The 13,758-nt window shown below is 53.2% G+C and overlaps 6 protein-coding genes across 6 annotated transcripts; 3 read left to right on the forward strand and 3 right to left on the reverse strand.

The window, feature by feature from the left end:
• Window positions 1-1,024: 1,024 nt before the first annotated feature.
• HMPREF1120_09262 (uncharacterized protein) lies at window positions 1,025-1,306 on the reverse strand (the record flags this gene model as incomplete). Its single annotated transcript, XM_009163541.1, has 2 exons — window positions 1,025-1,163; window positions 1,215-1,306. 2 exons carry the CDS (start codon window positions 1,304-1,306, stop codon window positions 1,025-1,027), a joined length of 231 nt encoding a protein of 76 aa, XP_009161789.1.
• Window positions 1,307-1,945: 639 nt separating this feature from the next.
• Window positions 1,946-4,914, reverse strand: HMPREF1120_09263 (uncharacterized protein; the record flags this gene model as incomplete). The annotated part of the gene is made up of 2 exons (XM_009163542.1): window positions 1,946-4,581; window positions 4,635-4,914. The coding sequence occupies 2 exons, from the start codon at window positions 4,912-4,914 to the stop codon at window positions 1,946-1,948; spliced, it is 2,916 nt and encodes a 971-aa protein (XP_009161790.1).
• A 296-nt stretch (window positions 4,915-5,210) lies between these two features.
• HMPREF1120_09264 (phosphate system cyclin PHO80) lies at window positions 5,211-8,376 on the forward strand. Its single transcript, XM_009163543.1, has one exon. The coding sequence runs from the start codon at window positions 5,813-5,815 to the stop codon at window positions 6,902-6,904; it is 1,092 nt and encodes a 363-aa protein (XP_009161791.1). The 5' UTR covers window positions 5,211-5,812; the 3' UTR covers window positions 6,905-8,376.
• HMPREF1120_09265 (uncharacterized protein) lies at window positions 5,947-10,431 on the reverse strand. The gene is made up of 2 exons (XM_009163544.1): window positions 7,761-10,431; window positions 5,947-7,705 (listed from the first exon to the last, which is right to left on the reverse strand). The coding sequence occupies exons 1-2, from the start codon at window positions 10,058-10,060 to the stop codon at window positions 7,333-7,335; spliced, it is 2,673 nt and encodes an 890-aa protein (XP_009161792.1). The 5' UTR covers window positions 10,061-10,431; the 3' UTR covers window positions 5,947-7,332.
• HMPREF1120_09266 (Ras-like protein Rab-11B) lies at window positions 10,411-12,269 on the forward strand. Its single transcript, XM_009163545.1, has 4 exons — window positions 10,411-10,823; window positions 10,873-11,275; window positions 11,326-11,406; window positions 11,456-12,269. Exons 1-4 carry the CDS (start codon window positions 10,803-10,805, stop codon window positions 11,581-11,583), a joined length of 633 nt encoding a protein of 210 aa, XP_009161793.1. The 5' UTR covers window positions 10,411-10,802; the 3' UTR covers window positions 11,584-12,269.
• Window positions 12,270-12,479: 210 nt separating this feature from the next.
• HMPREF1120_09267 (uncharacterized protein) lies at window positions 12,480-13,461 on the forward strand. Its single transcript, XM_009163546.1, has one exon. It carries the CDS (start codon window positions 12,614-12,616, stop codon window positions 13,106-13,108), a length of 495 nt encoding a protein of 164 aa, XP_009161794.1. The 5' UTR covers window positions 12,480-12,613; the 3' UTR covers window positions 13,109-13,461.
• Window positions 13,462-13,758: the final 297 nt, after the last annotated feature.

Consider the following 13,758-nt stretch of genomic DNA (forward strand, 5'->3'; position numbering starts at 1 on the left):
GACAAGTGAGATAATCACCTGCGGTTTACTAGTGCTGCATTCGCCCGCACCACAGCTTCATCTTCATCCGAACTCGCCAAGCCTGCGCACTCCAGTTCGTCATCTCCGACTCACAGTCCAGCTTCACATTTCCAATTACATTCAGGTTTCCAGCTTGCACCTTGAATACCTAGGTATGGTGGCTACCAATTAGTGGTACAAGAACAGGTACAGCACCTCCTTCTTGACGCGTCCGATCCCGGAGGGTTTGAGAGAGGCCGCTCGTCCTCGACGAATAGCCTTTGAATCCGCACTCCTGTACGCTCCCTGCATGTCGAAGTTCGGTTGTCGGCCGTACCTTAGCCTCCCACAAAACAGAAACAGAACAGAAGACAAAATATGGATGGCGTTTCGGAACTTTCCTGTTGAGTGGACACTCATGTGGACGTGGCAATGCAGCAGATTCAAAGCCGGCCATAACATTGAATATGAAAGATTCAATGGCGCTGTATGCATGATGAACGCGTCCAAGCTGCACTATAGGACAAAGGCGTATCAGAACACCAGTAATGGGCGGCGAAGACACTGTCTTCATTGAAACTTTTGGGGATTCAATAATGGCTGCTGGGCGCCTCGGTCTCTCACTTGGGGAGGTTTCTTTACACTGTCGGACCTGCCAGCATCATGGTATCCTTATCCCAAGCTAATTGCCCACCTATACACAGGCCCTCGACGACGGCGTCGTAGAGTAATCCTAAGTCCCAACGACGTGATTCCCTTGTTTCGGTATTTGTGAAGAAGCCGATTAGTATCCTGAACCTGAGGCATTCCTCTGCTATGTGTCTTTCTCGCAAGGCTTGTAGCGCTTCCCACTATCCTTCGTGAGCTTTCTGAGTTCGGGACACTCGAGTCAATGATGTCGATGAGGATTTCGAGGTGCTCGCGGGGATTGGGCTGTTAGGTCCGGGAATTCGTAACTTAATACCATTTCTGGCAGGAGTGGCAGGGGTGTATTTCAACCTTTGAATCGCCGAAGAGTATGCTGTCATGGCTTCTCAGCTTGTGATATTGGACCCAGGACGTACAGGGCAGGAAAAAATACCATTGTGACTTTCCTGATGTTTTTGGCCGCAATGTTCTTTTCTCCGTCGGCTCGTGCCTTGCGAGATGCGTTTCGAAGCAGCCTGTCCAGTTCCATGTCAGACACGTTATTCTCAAAGAGCATGTGGTCTTACTCTTCGATGAATAGCATGTAATCAAGCAGGACAAGTTGGTCAACACCTCGTCCCATGGTTTTCCTGGAGTGACCCTTCAAGATCCTCCGCATTGTTGCTCTTGGATAGCGCAATGCCCTGGAGGAAGCCATGATTCCACACCCGTGTGCACGGCCGTGCGAAGCAAGCTGAAGGGTACGCGCTGTTGATGGCCAGGGGTGTATCAATGGCCTAGCATTGCTTCATATACATGCACAAAGTGACAGACAGCTTTACATACTAGCCAGGCTTCACATTCGAGCGCAGCAACATCAATACTACCTACTAGTAGGTACCTATAGTACGCGATCTCGAATGCCAAGACTGGGGTAAACAACAATGAACTTGAACTCCGGGTCGAACGTAGCTCGGTGCCCGGAGAACCTTTGGCCGAGGGTGCGACGTCATTTCAAGTTGGGCTCTCACTTCTCCTACCAGGTGCTTACTAGTAGTGGTATACCTCAGTGGTACATACCATAATGTACCTCTACCGTAGGTATCTCAAACGGGTACTACTACTCGTATCACTGGTGACATCAACATGAGTGTGAGCCTCCAGGTCTGCTACAAACTTCAAGCGCACCACAACTCGCGTCGTTCATATCTGCGGGTATATTATATAGGCATACTAATAACAGGATTGCATCGAAGATGACCCCGTCTCGCGCCATGGTTCCCGCGCAGTCAGGTGCTATCAACAGCGCTGCACGTTTTCACGTCGCCATCAGCTTAGACATCAGATGCATGGCTGACTTTGCTCTCTCTCGAACGTTCAGATCCGGGTCCGCTTCCAACTTCCGAAGCTGCCCAAGGAAGCCGACTTTCTGCAGTTCAATTGCCCGTTGTCTACACGCCAACCGATCCGCGGCATCGTCTTCGTAGGTCAGATTGATGGCGATCCAGCAGCACTGCGCCCGAATCTCTCTGTCCGAGTGGCTGCAGAATGTCAACACCTGTTTCATCAATGCATGGTGCGAGGCGATCGCATTCCGCCATCTTGCATCGCATGCTCCAATGTGTACGAGAATGTAAAGGACTTTGCTGACAATTGTGCTCGGTGCAGCTGTGCTGTAGTTCTCCTTGCGTGTTGGACCCGCCATGGTGCGTGGTCTCAGCCGGTCAAGCATGATCCTGAGAAAGTCGTCCTGGCCCATTTCGTCGAAGATATACTGCACCATATCGGAAGCATTGTCCCCACAAAACAAGTTGCGGAGAAGGTCCAGCAGCTGCGCCTGGATTTCCGTGTCATCTTCGGGCGTGTGCTTGGTGTCAAGGCCATCGTTGTTGTCGGCGCCCACGATAGCATGGCCCAGATGGTGGGTGATGCCGCCTTCGTTGTCCGAATCGTCGCTCATGATCACGTCATTGGAAGCACTGACGCCCCCCGACGGTCGACGACCCCTTGGCAGCGGAGGATATTCCCTTTCCACAAGCCCAATGACTTCACCCTCTGGTATGTCGTTGGGATCGGTCTTGATCAACAGTTTTATCCAGCTTGGGCCCAGCTCGTCCACGACGTCCTGTTTCAACTTTTGGCTGGCGTTTAGAACGAGTTGCTTGAGCGCCCATATGGACTCCAACCGTAGCCTCGCGTTTGCCGAGTGGGCCTGTTCGCACAATTTCTTGACGACGGCTGTGTCTCCCACGCTCTCTTTCACGGGACTGAAGTCGATTGCCAGATTCGCGAGCACTTTAGTGGCCGCGATCCTCACTTCCGGATGCGCCGAACTCATGAGTTTTATGATAGGTTTTGCAACTTCAGCCTCCACCAGCTTCGTCCTCAGCGCCTTGACTGAGCGTGTCAGCACCCTCACCACGCCGCAAGCAGCGAGCACAACGTTAACAGGATTTCCGCTGACTTCGACTTGTTGACCAGGATTGTGCTGGATGTGGCAAGGCTCAAGCGCTAGCATCACGTAGTTAAGCACGCCTTGGTCGCAAATCTCCTTGCGGTAGTCATCTTCGAACGGTGCAATTGCTGCCAATGCCCGCAAACAACCCTCTCGGTAGTCCATGTCTCGCCTCGTCCTCCAGCTTGGCCCACCTGGACCTAGGCGCATTCCGTGCAGGGATTGTTCGGTCACGATCTCCGAGGTCTTGTATGGCTGCCAGGGTGAGGGCTTCTGGCCCGCAGTGAAATCAAACGTCATTTTTAGCCCATTCGAAAGAGCAGTTATGGCATTCCCATCCACTGCAACCCGCTGCATGTCAGGATCATCCATGACAAGAGAGGCCAGGACAATAGGGACGGCTCTTGTGTAGTGGATACCGCTGCACAGATGCGCGGGCCCAACCTGCGGTCCGAATTCTGCCTGTGCAGTGTCAGAGTCCAACATCGAGGTAAGAAGGGGCACCAATAATGCAGGAAACTTAGCACGCCGACGTTTGTTGACTAGGTCCAAAGAATACAAGTCGACCAGCAGCCGGGCGGCAAGGAGGCGGCGCTTGCCTCTTGACGCACGAACCAAGTAGAGGAGCCAGGGTATAACGGAGCTTTCTTCCATCTCATCAACCGAAAGGTGGTTCGGTGCCATCTGCGGAGGCTCAGTGGTGGATGGTATTAGCGATGCTCGCCTTTTCGGCAAGCCTGCAACTATGCCCAGCGGAGGAAATTCGGACTGGATGGCCGATTTCGCAATTTCAGGGACGGGTATGGAAGGGAGAAGGAAATCGAACGGACCATGGGGAGAGCTGCGCGGGACAGCCGCCCCTGAAAAGTAACTTGCTCCCCATGGTGCACGTCGAATATCGGAGGGAGAGAAATCATCCTTCATGTTTGGCAGTACAGACTGAATCATCGGATCGGAGAGAAACAGAGTCGCCCGGTGTCTCGAACGTTCGACTAGAACTGATAGCGATTCCAGGACCGGTGACAAGTGAGCAATGGATGGCGCAGAGGCAGGCAGGGTGCCACATGCGCCATTGTCGCCGCTGGGGAGTGCTACTCCAGGGGGAACGAGGCCTTCCGCAACCACGAAAGACGCCAGGCGGGCCACAAGCTGCGAGAGAAGCCCACTGTCGACGAGCGCACGTTTCTGCCATTCGAGCGAGACAGTTTTGCAGAGCAGAGACAGGATTGCATCACAGGCCTGCTGTGAAGGCATCGAGTCGCCAGCTCGGCCAACAATATTGACAAAACATGAGATGTATCTTTTGGAATAGAGCAAGTCGGCCAATTCGCGGTGAGGCAACCATTGTCCAGGGTCCATGGAAGGGAGATTTTCTGCCACTGCGTTGAGGCATCGTAATAGTGCAAGGGATGTCCTGGAGGATAAAGGCAGGAGGAGACAGGAGACCAGGGCCCGTAGCATATCTGTGTCCAGCAACGGCTGGACAAAAGAAGGCCCATCTGCTCAAGACAGTCAGCATAGTCCTGTCAGTGAGTTGGATTCTTACACCCACCATGAGCGATCACACACAAGATTTGGGAAATCTGCGCAAAGATCAATTCCTCGTCCGCCTCCAGCTTGGAAGAAGCCGCCTCGCTCGACGGGAGCCTGGGAAGCATAACTTCTGCCAGCGCGGGGACCAATCCATTTCGGATGTATTCTGCTTTCCGTGATGAATGCCCGGTCAGGTCATTCTTGATCCTCCGCAGCGCCGATAATGGCCCATCAGCCGCGGCGCGCAACTCTTGTAGGTGATGTAGCACAGTGGTGCTGGGCCGCGAGGCAGATGCCATGCTTTCGAGAGTGGCGCTTTGTCAGATACCGAATGTTAGCATCGGCATCAGAGCAATGCAGTGCCTCGGAGGTATCTATCTGTCCGCGCCGCCGACAGCTCGCGGTGCAGTCTTCGAATTGGAAGGGTTTTAGACTCCAGAGAAGTGAGTGCACGCCCACTGGTCTCCCGGCAAAGGAATCCGGGGTCGGCTCGACTGGGGCGTGAGGCTGCTGAGGGTTTTGCAAAGAGCGCAGATCGTGAGACTAAACCCAACGAAGCGAAGTAACAGATAAGATACTGACTGGACTGGACTAGAACTGTGTACACGCAAGGAATTGACTTTTGGCTTGTCGTAGCAGATGAGCAGATGAGTTCAAGGTGGTGTTTGCAACGCAGGTGGTCTTGGTCACAGTGGACGAATGTAAAGACACGACAGCGCCTCGTGCTCGCCGACGGTGCCTTTCGCTAATCGCAGGTCAATAACTGCCCCCGGAAATGTTCCCCGACAGAAGCAGCCGGTGCCCAGTGCAGCGCCAGTGCCAATAGTATTGAGTGCCTCGCCTCGCCTCGTCCCCCAACTTTCCAGGTTTGCTTGCCACTCACTGCATCTTGATCTTCAAGTTCGAGTTCTCTGCCCCCACCACTATTATCTACCCGCGTACCTGGTACATCAGTCAATCTCACCCGCGCATCTAGGGAGTGTGCCTGGCAATCTTCTTTGTGGCGCTTGACCTCGCGCTCTGCACATTATCCAAGCGGTCAAGCAGTCAGAGGCCTGTTGCGGCGACGATTTACACCTTATGGGCGCACCTTGAACCGCGCCCTCCTCCGCCCTCACGCAGTGGTGATGCTAGGCTCTCCCCAGATTCCGAGAAACTTGCAGCGACAGCGGCGTCAGATGTTGAGCTTCGTTGAATATGCTAGCAACATCCCCGTCCCCTAATCTCGAGTCCGCCGGCCCTATATTCTCGAGGCCGCAGTATGATCAACCCGCAAAGCCTCTTAACCAGACCCGACCGGCGGTGAAGCATCACGACCCAGGCCGCAAATACCATTTCTCCCCCGATCTCTCATACAAGGCACCCCGGAACGCAAGCACAAGGTCACTAGACCGCTACAGTCCAAGCTTTCGCCCGCGAAACATGGTCGATAAAGGCACGCAGTGGTCTCCGCCAGGCCAGAAAGCGCCCACCCCGCCCGGGACAAAGACCCCAACATCGACCATCGCTGGCCTCCAGCTGACTGAAAAGGAAGAACCAAAGAGGCCCACGGGCCTGGCTCTTCAGCCAGCTCAAGCAGGAGGGGGCGAGAGAAGCCCGACCGAGTCGACCAGTACGTTGAAAATGGCCAACGAAGGACATGGACAGGCAAAAAGACAAGCCGTGGAAGCTGCGGCGGAAACATCGCCAGGGCAGAACGGTGTCAAACCACCGACGGAAGACCCCATGAGCCAAACTCCAGTAAAGAAGGCTCGGCCAGACACGCCTCCCGTTCGCTTGATGCCCCGGCAGTATGAAAATTGCAACACACGGGATCTGGTTATCCTGATAAGTTCGATGCTCATGGAACTCATCAGATACAATGATGCAATCCCTCTGCGCGAAGGGCAATTGACCAGATTCCATTCACGTGCGCCCCCTGGCATCTCCGTCCTTGATTACTTGCAGAGGTTGACCACCCACGCCACTCTCTCTCCGCCGATTCTGCTGAGTGTCGTTTACTACATTGATCGCCTCTGCGCGTTGTACCCGGCCTTTACTATCAGCAGCCTGACGGTGCACCGCTTTTTGATCACTAGCGCCACCGTGGCCAGCAAGGGACTGAGTGATTCCTTCTGGACAAACAAAACATATGCCCGAGTTGGCGGTGTTAGCATGAAGGAACTTGCTCTTTTGGAACTCGAGTTTCTTACGAGGATGGAGTGGCGGATAGTACCAAAGCCCGAGGTATTATGCGACTACTACAGATCTCTAATCCAGCGGAATTCTCAGTACCAGCTGGAAGACTAATAAGGCTTAATCCAGCCACCACAAGGGATCCTGGAGATGTCGAGGTGATTATGCAGCATATGGGACCTCCATTCGTGCAAAGTGGTGCTGCACAAGGGCAGCAGATGTGGAAAAGGAGGGAGTCATAGCGGGACCAGAGTTTGTGTTCCAAGATTATGTGCAGAGCACGGCAAACGTTATGTCCTCTCTGCGACTTGCCCCGTGCCCAATGTGCCCAACTGGCTGGAGCCAGAATCAAAGAGATGCCATTTCCGGTAGCAAATGCATAGCTATATCCTGCAGACCAAGACGAGCTTAGACGACTTGACACGATGATTTGAATGGAGAGATAATTGCGTGACCTTTCCAGGCAGTCCACTGATGTTCCGAAAGAGCAGACATCGATCGCCGTTTCTTATGCGGAAGAGACCGGGGCTGGTCTTCCCTTATTACTTGATCTCACTCTTGATCTTCCGGGGATCCCAGAATTGTATATGCCAAGAGTGCTGTTGTGTTTTGTTGGTGAGCGTATCGTCCAAGACAAGGAATTTTCGGTATTGTCCGGCCTTGCTTGCGGCCCAGCCACAAAAATATTCTAGGAGGATTGCATCGCGTGCACCAACTGTGTCCTCACTCTCAGGAGAGCCTTCGTTGTGGCGGCTCTGATAACACGTCAGAGAGGGCAGCGACAGTGTAAGGCCGGGTGGCTCATGGAGCGAATCATTTGAGAGCAAGGTTTCTTCGTCATGATCCTGTTGCTGGGCGTTCCAATTGTACGACTCCATCTGCAGCTTGTGAATCACGGAAAGCATTCCAATGTAACTGCCTAGCTGTCAATATCAATGTCGCCGTGAGCACGCAAGCCGAGAAGACATACCTTTGCTGATTCTGGGATTCACATTCCCCCGCCTGGTTGAGTATCCATTCCACAGCGTCTGGGATTAAACACAATCTCCAGCTGTCAAACTTCCGCACCGAGGACTTTGCAAACCATTGCATTGCATGGAGAGATTCTTCCGGATACCTTAGCATTGCTCGCTCGGTGATGAAAAGCGCCGTTCCTCGTGGAAATATTTTGGAAGCTGCACAATAGACAAGTCCATCATCGCGCGGTTCGAAGGATAGGCTGAAACAACTGATCCGTGCCTGAGACGCCAAATATCGGGACAGGAGCTTTAGATCACAATACGAGGGATGTTCTTCGTGGAACATAATTAGACCCCGTTTCGTGGCAATTTCTTCCACCCATTCAGACCAACCATCTTTTTCCGCATCGGTGTAGATGTACCGTGGGTTGATGTGGCTACAAAGCCACTTCTGAACTGAGTTGGCCTGTATTGGGTGTGATACCGTAAAGGCAAGAAATATAGCTAGCTTTCTTTTTGACCCATCTTTGATTTGAAGCAAGTCTTCCATGTTAGTAGAGAATATAATATCGGTCAATGGAAAATTTGCGAGCCCAGCTCTAGCTCCTCCGAGTGCATTCTGCAACGATGATGACGATCGCATACTTGTCGGTATCGGCCATATATCCAGGTCATTGGTACTCTCAACCGACGGCGGCGTCGAAATTTGATTCGGGCTCTGGACCACGCCCTCCATATGGAACAAAGGCACGGCAGTGTGTACAGCACCCGGACGTGGTGGCTGAGCGGCCACGTCGACAGGGTCGGAGGCCAGACGGAAGCCAGGCAATTTGTTTCGAACCAGCAAGTGTAGGCGTGGCTCAAACATTGTTACCTCCCGTCGACCAAAATGGCGCCATCCGTCAGCCCGACAGGAGTATAGTATCATCACGATAGTTTCACTCTCAAGAGGATACTCCCACACGGCGGCAACATTATTTGTCTCCAAATGCTCCGCCAGACTGTCCGTCGCTTGGATCGTATCTTCATAAGACTCGATTGGGGCCACAGCAACAGTAGGTTTGTCCAGCCATCTGGAAAGCGCCGAGAAAGTGACGACAGTGACAACATTCCGCTCTTGAAAATGAATGTCCAGAGTGTGATCCTGCGGCTTCTTCAGCGCCAAGAGTTTGGTCCTCAGCCATGATGGCAGTTGGAGGATCTTCACGTCCCCAACTGCGTGGTTTCCAAAAAGTAAATGAACTACCACGTCGCCACGACGCCAGGTCCGTCCGTTTCGAGCGGTTACTAGCGGTCCTCCCATTGGCCTACTAAAGGCAGGTACTTCAAGGTTGCATGAAGCAGGTCGTGGCTGAGGAGCAAAACCGTTGTCTGCTCTCTGGGAGACTGACCGACTTCCACTCTCATCGCCTCGTCCGCGTGGGAGAGATGGCGAGGATTCTTGATCGGGTTTGTCTCCAACGCTGCCCTCACTAGGCACCATTATATGCGCTTCGCAATCTCTCTGTGTAGATGGCCGATTGTTTCCAGCCGATGTCCCGGACCGCGATGGACCCGACGAGATCCATTCCTCAGGTGGTCTCATGTCGATTTTGGTCATGTCTGGTGGCGGTTCTCGCCGAGCAAGCTTGAGGTAGTTGTTCTGATGTCTCAGATTTTTGAACCTCTCGCCAGTGCGCTGCTGTGTATTTCGAGACGCCTTGTTCGCTTGCTCCATTGTCGAATCCATGGTCATAACGGAAGAATCGTTTCCCTGAGTTGGGCTGCGGAGCGCTTGTGGGGCCAGATTGCTGCTGGATGTGGCTGGTGTGCCATTATGGTCCCTGGATCTGGACTTTATCAATGAGGGCTGGCTGAGCCTTCGCTGCTTGATGAGGGCGGACTCCGTGTCTGCAGGAGCATCTAGAAGTCTCTTCGAACCAGGTGCAGGGAGAGACTCTCTGGGTTGCTGTTCAAGTTCGCTATCGTCAGTGGACGAACGCTCATCTTGAACCGCGGTCCCCGAAATTTGGCCATCGAGAACACCACGCTGCATACGATCGCAGTCGTCTTCACCGGATTCGGCATATGCATTCATGCGCTCCTGAAGAGCTGCTATGTCTTCATCGTCCAGCGTGTCGCCCTGAGCAAGTTGTTGGTGCCAGTCAGCGAGGGTCTGCGGATTCGAGAAGCTCTCATAAGGCTCCCAGGTGCACTGATAATCCGGATAACCAAGCCACTTTACGAGATACAATGTTTCTCCAGAGGAATCGTCCTCGGCCAGAATGCGCTCGACTTCGTACTCCAGGTCATCCCTCCCCGAAGTAGACATGGTGGGCAGGTATATCCCTCACTGCGTTACGGGTAGCAGGGTCTCAAAATCTGCCAGTGTACAGTAGGAGAGATGATAGATCAGACCCAGCGCAGTGCAAAGACCAGTGCAGTTTTTGCTGCGGCGGCATCTTCCTTGTCCCCGTACTTAGGTATACAGTGCCACACTGCTGGCTGGTTGCCTCACTCGACACTGGCGACTTTGCTGTTGGAAAGTAGAAGAGCACAAACCAGTATTACCGCTCTTGGCTCCATTCAACTGGCGAGCATCGAAGCATGCGGTGAGGTTAGCTCAAAGTCGTCGGTGGTGGACACTAGAACCTCGAACGACTCGCAGCCTTACAATGAAGTAGGTACTATGGCACGGCAAAGTACTAGTAGTAGGAGGAGGAGGATGTAAGTACTGTGTAGTGGACAAAGAGCCAATCAGAGAGAGGCACGCCAGATAGTGCCAAGCCTCGCGATTTGCGGCTCGTGCACTGCCAGTCGCAGCCTGCAACTTGAATGAGGTGGTGAGGGCCACTGCAGTGAGAGCGCGTTCAATCCGTCCTGGTACTACTACTTCTACTGTTACTTCAAGTTGACAGACAGTCCGGTGTTGACCTGTTGCATCTTGTCATTCAAGTTGTCCAGAACCTCAATATCCTACACCAAACCCAATTGCCCCGCCAATTCTACGCTCCCCGTGGCCGACTCTCACCCTTCCACCCTGAACTCGGCGCTCGATCCCACCAGCCTGCAGCATGGCCAACGACGAATACGACGTACGTCTGCCTGCCCCTGCCCACGAGAATGGTCGCTGACAACACGCAGTTCCTCTTCAAGGTCGTACTCATTGGCGACTCCGGCGTCGGTAAATCGAACCTCCTGAGCCGATTCACTCGAAACGAGTTCAACCTCGACTCCAAGTCCACGATCGGTGTGGAATTCGCGACAAGGTCCATTCAGGTTGACACCAAGACAATCAAAGCACAGATCTGGGATACTGCAGGGCAAGAAAGATACCGTGCCATCACTTCTGCTTACTACCGGGGTGCGGTCGGCGCTCTCTTGGTCTACGACATCAGCAAACGACAGACATATGACAATGTTACGAGATGGTTGAAGGAGCTCCGAGACCATGCCGACGCCAACATAGTCATCATGCTCGTGGGAAACAAGAGTGATTTGCGACACCTCCGCGCCGTTCCCACTGAAGAGGCCAAGCAGTTTGCAAGTTTGTCTCCCAAACCCGCTGTCGCTAATCTTGTGCTTACGTCGTCACAGGTGAGAACAACCTGTCGTTCATCGAGACTTCAGCGCTCGATGCTAGCAACGTCGAATTGGCGTTCCAAAACATCTTGACAGGCAAGTTCCCCAACTCCTGTCCACGGATCATGCTGACTTCTACCAACAGAAATCTACCGGATTGTGTCGAGCAAGGCACTCGACAGCGGCGACGCGGCCCAGGCGCCCACGGGTGGCGTGAAGATTGACATGGCCCCTTCAGGCACTCCAGATGCGAAAGGCAACAAGTGCTGCTAAATACAGACGAGACTGGGCACGATTTCCGGAGCAAGGCGTTTGCAGATTTGCTTGAGCTGGGTTACGATGCTGCTACCGGTGTGGCTAAGAGCTGCACGATTTGTTGGAGGATGCTACAGTCCCTTAATGGAGCTGATGGTTTCAGTCGAATCAAAGTCGTTCATAAAGCACAGTCCCACATCGTCCGGTAAAACCCAGGTGCACCCACTCCGGGCGTGTGCTACGCTCGAGCGCGGCGGTCTTGTCTCTGTTTGGTCGGGAGGATCATGCTCCTACCAGATCGGATGAAGCCATATGGCTCAACTCGAGTGCACAGAAGCTGTAATGTATACCGGAGTGGCAGACCTGGTGGCAGCCTTGGGCGAGCCCGTCCAGACCCATGACGCGTATAGGCATAAACGTGCGATTCTTCTGACCGGAATACTCTACCATATTACTGCGTGCTTGCGGCAATCAAGTTGGGCAACGCATCTAAGCAAACCGCCCTCATATTGTTCAAACTCAATGTGGCGCGATGAAGGAGAGAGTCGCACGAAATACTACTAGTATCGTCCCGGACAATTGAAGCGTAGGTTCTACAGTGGCTAGCATTCTTCTTTAAGCACCCGCTCGGGCAGAGGGCCGTACAGAGCACTCCTACAATGAGGATTCCACACATATCTGTATGTTCAACCATATATTTTTTGTCCACTCACACTGTAGGTTTAAATTTCTTCCATGTACATGCATGTGTCGCAGGCACGGGGACATTTGTGTGGTCTTCTTCTCACCCGCACACCAAGCATGCTGTCTCAACTTTGTCTTCAGAGTGCCAATGCTCGCCCCGATGTCCCTTTGTGTCCCTGAACGTCAATTTGGTTGTCTTCCGCACCGGCGGCGGAGAGGGGAAGACGGCGTAGAATGTGTCCAGCAAGACCACTCCCTCGGCCCGCAGGAATAAGGCGAAACTGTCTTCTGGGAATGCGGCCATCAATGGCGATGTGAAATTGGCGGCTGGAACCATGGACGTCTTCTTGATGACGAACGTCTTATGCAGGGGACTGTCATATTTGAACATTGTAATACAATGCTTGTTCCCCGCTGGTATCCGCAAGTTTTCCACTGCCTCCACTGCCTCCACATGTTCACGGCTTTCAACATGACTGTGACCTCTCTGCCATATTGTTTCGCGTCGAGCGGCCTAGGCAGGGCCGCACCGACTCCCTTCTTCCACAATTCGACAGAAATGAGAACATCAATTGGGCTGTTATTCTTGTGGCATCGGGTCGCAATCAAAAAGTACCCCTCTGCGAGGAGTCGGTTGAAGTTCGATATCAGGTCGCCCACCTGTGTTGGCTCAGGTTCTTCGGGCTCAGGCACGGCCTTTGCCTTGCCTTTGTTTCCTTCGCCTTTCAGCCCAGCTTTCTTTGAGGCAATCCCTTACTGTTGCAAGTCCCTTATTGTTGGCCTTTTTGCCATTATCTCATCTGGAGTTTGTTGTACTCTTGTCTTCGATGTTCGACAGCCGCCTCCACTACCACCATGACTTCGATCATCTCTCGATTCTCAGGGACATTATGGTCATCTCCCCAGACTGGTGTTATATCGAGGCGCCGCTGTCTTCTGGATCGCTGCTCGAACTGCCAGTTGAGGTGTTATTGGGCCCGGGGATGCTCTTCTTGTGTTGTCCAGTTGTCCAACATTGCAGCAGTTGCTGAACGTTTTGCCCAGATCCCAGTTCCTTCGCTCTCTTCAGCGTGGTCCTTTTATGACGCTATCCAGCTCGTGTTCGTTGGGCTCTTCCCGGAAACCGGGCGATCAATGATTAAGACCTTCGACTTGCTCCACTTTACATGGGCGCCGGACGCGCGCTCCCACATCGTCAGGAATTCATGGGCGACCGCCATTTCCTCCTGCCGAGTGATCAACACAGCCATGTCGTCCGCGTAGCCCTGATTCTTGGTGGCGGATCCTATTGGAAGTAGTATCCCTTGCAGCCTGGGCTCGTAGGCCAATTTCTTATTGAGTGGTTCAATGGCCAATAGGTACAATAGAAGGGATAAGGGATCACCCTGCCTCACCCCACCTCGTATTGGTATAGCTTCACCTTCGAAGCCGTTGATCCAGGGACCGTCTGGCCGTCCCAGTATAACGCCTTGGTTAGCTTAATGAATAGCCTAGGGATCCGAAAGGTCC

The sequence above is a fragment of the Exophiala dermatitidis genome (assembly GCF_000230625.1).
Source record: "Exophiala dermatitidis NIH/UT8656 unplaced genomic scaffold supercont1.9, whole genome shotgun sequence".
In the NCBI taxonomy this organism is placed as follows: Eukaryota; Fungi; Ascomycota; class Eurotiomycetes; order Chaetothyriales; family Herpotrichiellaceae; genus Exophiala; species Exophiala dermatitidis.

Coding starts and splice junctions, on each gene's coding strand:
- HMPREF1120_09265 (XM_009163544.1), bottom strand. CDS start 10,060: ATGTCTACTTCGGGGAGGGATGACCTGGAGTACGAAGTCGAGCGCATT. Junction 7,706..7,760: donor GAATCCCAGAATCAGCAAAG/GTATGTCTTCTC, acceptor ACAGCTAGGCAG/TTACATTGGAATGCTTTCCG.
- HMPREF1120_09264 (XM_009163543.1), top strand. CDS start 5,813: ATGCTAGCAACATCCCCGTCCCCTAATCTCGAGTCCGCCGGCCCTATA.
- HMPREF1120_09266 (XM_009163545.1), top strand. CDS start 10,803: ATGGCCAACGACGAATACGAC. Junction 10,824..10,872: donor TGGCCAACGACGAATACGAC/GTACGTCTGCCT, acceptor GACAACACGCAG/TTCCTCTTCAAGGTCGTACT. Junction 11,276..11,325: donor AGAGGCCAAGCAGTTTGCAA/GTTTGTCTCCCA, acceptor ACGTCGTCACAG/GTGAGAACAACCTGTCGTTC.
- HMPREF1120_09267 (XM_009163546.1), top strand. CDS start 12,614: ATGCAGGGGACTGTCATATTTGAACATTGTAATACAATGCTTGTTCCC.